The 6,216-nt window shown below is 49.1% G+C and overlaps 1 protein-coding gene across 1 annotated transcript; it reads left to right on the top strand.

The window, feature by feature from the left end:
* The first annotated feature begins 372 nt into the window (after positions 1-372).
* Positions 373-5,977, top strand: LOC139708125 (uncharacterized). The gene is made up of 3 exons (XM_071620101.1): positions 373-1,202; positions 1,827-2,270; positions 2,469-5,977. Exons 1-3 carry the CDS (start codon positions 527-529, stop codon positions 5,975-5,977), a joined length of 4,629 nt encoding a protein of 1,542 aa, XP_071476202.1. The 5' UTR covers positions 373-526.
* The last annotated feature ends 239 nt before the right edge of the window (positions 5,978-6,216 follow it).

Raw genomic sequence — 6,216 nt, 5'->3', positions numbered from 1 at the left:
AGTCTGTATCACATCTATTTCAGATTATTATCTCCACTCCACTCCACTCCACTCCACTCAAGGTCGATGACAAGTTGGAATCAAGGATTAAACAGGATTTAATCGTATATCTATGTTTCCAGTGTCGTCTGTTGAATCTTATGGTGAATAATAATACAGGGCGTATAACAGAGAACGAAACTCCTCAGCAAACGAGGTCTTCGTGAGCTGAGGCAGCCACAATAATAATCGAAGGCAATCTAGCAAAGCAAGAACAGTAATTGCAATACAGTGCAGAAGTCTGCACTTCCTCTGTCTGTGTCAAACTTGTGTTGCTATCCATTGCAACAAGATGTCTGCATCACCCTCAGGTAGAAGTGAAGCAGCGATGAGTGACATCAGCTGCGTCAGTTCCGTTTCGAAAGCTTCAATCAAGAGCGAAAAGTTTGAGCTCAAAAAGAAAGAAGCAGCCCTGAAGGCCAGGTTGGCTTTTGCAGAAAAGGAAAGACAAGTCAAGCTTCAACAATTGGAAGAAAAAAGGAGGAAAATGAATGAGGAAATGCAGGCAGAAATGCTGAGACTGAAAGGGGAGGAAATGCTGCAGAAGTTGCAATTGGAGAGAGAAATTGCAGAAAATGAAGCAGTCCAGAAAGTGGTTGATGAGATGGGTGATATGCTTGGGATGGATCAGCCTGAGTTGCCAGGAGAGCAGCAATCTGGGAAAGAAAATGATCTGAGAAAGTTCTTGGATCATGCACAGTCAGATCAGCATCAAGCGCCATCTCAACAGAACCCGCCTTCACATGTTCAAGTGGAAACAGCGCATATTCATGCAGAGAAGCAACCCGAATCAGAGCAAACAGCGACTGCATTGGATCGAATCTCCAGTACAATGGAAAGATGTATGTTGCACATGGCAGATGCAAGCAGGCAACAAGGTGCCATCAGTCTTCAGCTGGCTGCATCTGGTCAATTGCCAAAAATAACGGTTCCAGTTTTTGCCGGAGATCCTCTCCAATTTCCGATGTGGAATAACGCATTTGATGCTCTGATCGATTCGAAACCGGTAGATCCCACTACGAAGTTAAACTACCTTGGACAATATGTGAGGGGAGAACCAAAGGATGTGGTCGACCATTACCTTCTCCTTGGAACTGATGATGCATACCAGAGGGCCAGATCTGTGCTGAAGGAGCGGTATGGAGACAGCACGCTAGTGAGCTGTTCCTACATGAACCGTCTGGAGAGGTGGCCCAAACTTAATGCTAGGGATGGTAAAGCTTTGAGAGAGTTCTCTGATTTTCTGGACAAGGTCACTGCAACCAAGGTCATGGTACCCAACCTAGGCATTCTGGACTACCCACAAGAGAACGCCAAGCTCTTGGCTAAGTTGCCGCACTATTTGGATTCGAAGTGGCGGGACGTAGTGCTGAAGAAAAAATCACAAGGTGGAAAATGCTGCTATCCAACATTCACAGAGTTTGCAAATTTTGTGAGAGAGGCAGCTGAGAAGGCCAACATGCCTGAGTTAGAGAGCCCGAGACATGATGTGCAGGCAAAACCTGCGTCTGGTAGAACCACAAGCAGCAACTCTGGGCGAACATTCTCCACATCTGGAACAACAAGCCGACCAAACACAAAGCACGGGCAATATTCCTCATGCCCATACTGCGAACAGGCACATCACTTGGATGAATGTCAAGAATTTCAGAAGGTTTCATACAAGTCCAAGAAGGCCTTCTTCTTTCAAAAGGGATTGTGCATGGGATGTGCAAAAACAGACGCCCATCGAGTGAAAGATTGCACAGAGAGAAGGAAATGCAAGGTGTGTGAGGGAACCCACCTAGCCTGTCTCCATCGGGATGTGAAACCGCAGGGCTCAACCAATTGCACAACTGTGTGTTCCTTGCCAGACCAGGATGGTCGGGAGCACTGTATGATAGTTCCGGTCTGGGTGAGGCACAGAAGTAATCCTGGAAAGGAAGTGCTACAGTACGCCATCTTGGACGACCAGTCGAACGTTGGGTTCATTTCTGAGGGACTGCGGCAAAAGCTTGACATTGAAGGACCAGACACAACACTCCAACTGACCACTATGCACCACAGTGCACAAGTGAGGAGTAAGAAAATCAGTGGTCTCGAGGTGCTGGACTTCAATAAAGAGCACACCATCAAGCTACCAGACTGCTTCACCAGAGATGAGGTCCCTGCAAGGCGCTCCCAGATCCCAAAGGGCCAGGTGCTGAGACGTTGGACTCATCTTGCACCCATAGCAGACCACCTGATTCCGTATAACCCTGCAGTGGAGGTGTCTCTACTCATTGGAAACAATTGCCCCAGAGCCATCAGGCCAAGGGAGATCATCTGTGGTGGAGAGGACGACCCCTATGCGCAGAGATCTCTCCTTGGCTGGGGAGTCGTTGGGAGTGTCTGTCTGACAGCAACCAGTGACGAAGGAGTCTGTAATAGGATGACAGTGACAGAGAAACATCCTAGGTTCACCTTTTCCAGCAAGGTAAAAGAGGTTTTCAGTGCTGAGAAGGTCCTCCAGGTCCTTGAACAAGACTTCAAGGAGACAGACTCTAAGGGAGAGCCCTACTCAGTGGAAGAGACCAAGTTCATGGAGATCCTGGAGAAGGGTGTTCAAAGATGTGAGGACGGGCACTACGAAATGCCATTGCCACTCAAGGCTCAGGAGCCAAATCTCCCAGTCAACAAGCCCCTCGCAATCAAGAGATGGAACCAGTTGTCAGCCAGACTGAGGAAGAACCAACAGTTCTGCGATGATTACAGAGCATTCATGGATGATGTCATCCAAAACTATGCAGAGAGAGTGCCGACAGAGCGTCTAGGAGTCCAGAAGAGAGTGAACTACATACCACACACAGGTGTGTATCATCCTAGAAAAAACAAAATCCGCGTGGTTTTCGACTGCTCTGCGAAATATCAAGGTGTGTCCTTGAACGACAATTTGCTGCAGGGACCAAATATGATGAATAGCCTTCTGGGCGTGCTTTGCAGGTTCCGCAAAGACTACATCGCTGTGACTGCAGACGTGAAAAGCATGTTTCACCAGTTCTACGTCACTCCTGAAGACAGAGATCTGTTGCGATTTCTCTGGTGGGAAGATGGGAACCCAGAGCGGCCTGTGGTAGAGTACCGCATGAAAGTTCATCTTTTCGGCGCAGCAAGTTCACCAGGCGTAGCAACATTTGGGTTGCGGCGAGCGGCAGATGATGGTGAAGGAGAATTCGGATTCTCAGCAGCCGACTACATCAGGACAGACTTCTATGTAGACGATGGCCTTAGATCTGAGCCAGATGTTCCTTCAGCGATCCAGCTCCTGAAAAGCAGCCAGGGACTTTGTGAGAAGGCAGGGTTACGTCTTCACAAGATAGCCTCAAACAGCCAGGAAGTGTTGGAGAGCTTTCCACTAGAGGACAGAGCCATCGACACTGAGAGCCTTAACCTTGACAAAGGCCCCCAGACAATAGAGAGAGTCCTTGGAATTGTATGGTGCATCGCGAATGACATCTTTGGCTTCAAGATTGAGCTCAAGGAACGCCCCTTCACCAGGCGTGGCGTTCTTTCAGTGGTCAGCTCAATTTATGACCCGTGTGGCTTCCTGAGCCCTGTCATGTTGAAGGGGAAGCAGATTTTACAAGAGCTCTGCCGATGGAATCTAGACTGGGATTGCCCGATGCCAGATGACCTTCAACCGTGCTGGGAAAGGTGGCTGAATGATGTACATGAGCTAGAGAAGCTCAGGATACCCAGGTGTTTCAAACCAAGCAATTTCGGGGAGATCCAGGCTGTGGAACTTCATCATTTCTCCGATGCGAGTCAAACAGGATATGGGCAGTGCTCATACATCCGACTTGTGGACGATCACGGGAAGACACACTGTACACTAGTGCTTGGCAAGTCCAGAGTGACCCCTTTGAGACCCATTACAATTCCAAGGCTGGAGTTGGCAGCAGCAACAGTTTCTGCAAAGACAAGCTCATTCCTAAGATCCGAGTTGAAGTATGCTGACATGAAGGAGTTCTTCTGGACAGACAGCCAGGTTGTACTCGGCTATATCAAGAACGAAGCCAGGCGGTTTCACGTGTACGTGGCCAACAGGGTACAGCTCATCAGGGACCATACCAATCCTGACTCATGGTTCTACGTAGACACTACTCAGAATCCTGCAGACAAGGCATCTCGAGGCATGACAGCTCAGCAACTCACTTCCAACGACATCTGGTTCAGAGGGCCCGACTTCTTGTGGAAGGATGGAGTGTTCCAGCCGACCGCAGAAGATTCCTGCACCATCGATGATGATGACCCCGAAGTGAAACGTGCAACTGCCCTGAAAACACAGCTGGAAGAGAGGATAGGCCACTTGGAGTCAAGTCGCCTTGAGTGCTTCTCTACTTGGCACTCAGCCAAGCGAGCAATCGCACACTGCCTGCAGTTGAAGGAGAAGTTGAAAGGGAGACACGATCGAAAGATGACCACTGGAACAAGGGAAACGAGAATTCCACCCATAACAGTGGCTGAGATGCAAGAAGCGGAAAGAGTTATCCTAAGGAGTGTACAGCATGAGCACTTCCATGAAGAACTGCAGGTACTGAGAGGTCTAGAGAACACTGGTGAAGTGGTGGACAGAGGCCAAGTCCGCACAAGAAATGCAGCAATCAAGAAAACCAGTGCCTTGTTCAGGCTAGACCCATTCCTAGACAGTGAGGGAATCATCAGAGTTGGTGGTCGGATAGATCGCGCCAACATGTCCAAGGACGTCAGACATCCCATCATCCTTCCTCGTAAGTGTCACATTAGCACGCTGTTGATTCGTGACTGTCACCAGAGAACCCAGCACATGGGCAGAGGAATCACCCACAATGAGCTGCGCCAGAAGGGATATTGGGTGATAGGAGGCACATCAGCAGTGTCACAATGCATTTCCTCTTGTGTGATCTGTAGAAGGCTTCGAGGTCAGCTGTCCCAGCAGAAGATGGCAGAGCTGCCAGAGGAAAGGGTAGAACCCTCACCACCATTCTCCTACTGTGCAGTTGATTACTTTGGGCCATTCCTGATCAAGGAACGACGCAGTGAAGTAAAGAGGTATGGGGTGCTGTTCACATGCATGTCGTCCAGGAGTGTCCACCTGGAGACAGCAAATAGCCTCAGCAGCAGTGCCTTCATCAACGCGTTGCGACGCTTTATGAACAGGCGTGGATCTGTGAGGGTGTTGCGGTCTGACCAGGCTACAACCTTTGTTGGGGCACGTAACGAGCTGAGGGAAGCCTTGTCAGAGATGGACCAGGAGAGGGTGCGAGAGTATCTGTTGGAAAACGGATGTGACTGGGTACCATTTAAGATGAATGTGCCCCATGCTTCCAATATGGGAGGAGTATGGGAAAGACAGATTCAGTCAGTACGTAGAGCACTTGAACCCTTGCTGAAGTCAGCTGGTAGTCAACTGGATGACGAAGCATTCAGGACCTTCATGACGGAAGCTGAAGCTATCATCAACTCTCGGCCTTTGACAACCAGTAACTTGTGCGACAGCGAAGCTCCAGAGCCGTTAACGCCACACCATCTGCTGACAGCCAAGCCAAAAATAATTCTCCCACCCCCAGGAGTCTTCCAGCGGGAGGACATCTACTCACGGAAGTGGTGGAGACGTGTGCAACACATCTCCAATGAATTCTGGATGCGATGGAGGAAGGAGTATCTCCAAGGGCTGCAGATGCGGCAGAAGTGGCAACGCTCTGGCGAAGATCTTCAGATCGGCGACATCGTCATCTCCAAGGAGAATGATGGACACCGCTACCAGTGGCCCTTGGCTCGAGTCATCAGTGTCTACCCAAGTGCCGATGGGAGAGTGAGAAAGGTGAAGCTTCTGATGTCTGATGGACTGTTAGATCACAAAGGTAGACGCACAAGTCCTGCTACAGAACTCGATAGACCTGTAAATAAGCTAGTGCGACTTCTCTCTGCCCCCCTCTAGTCGAACAATTTGCTCTGTGGTCTTCACTTCCTTGGTAGTACATGGTGTAAGTGTCATGCGAAAGACACAAAAGAATCCCCATCAAGGAGCCAACACAGCCTCAATATTAAGCCACAGATTGAAAACGATAGTATCAATGTATGACAGATGTTTGTTTGAGTAAAAGAGAAGACCTTCTACTGTGACCAAACAAAGAGTTTATATCGCTAATTGCACTTGATAAAAGTTATACATGTGTT

The sequence above is a fragment of the Diadema antillarum genome, unplaced genomic scaffold, assembly GCF_040938485.1.
Source record: "Diadema antillarum isolate AM-2024a unplaced genomic scaffold, OU_Dant_1.0 seq00001311_RagTag, whole genome shotgun sequence".
NCBI lineage: Eukaryota > Metazoa > Echinodermata > Echinoidea > Diadematoida > Diadematidae > Diadema > Diadema antillarum.
Note: the sequence above shows the minus strand (reverse complement) of the source record. Positions and strands in the feature narration are given on the sequence as shown.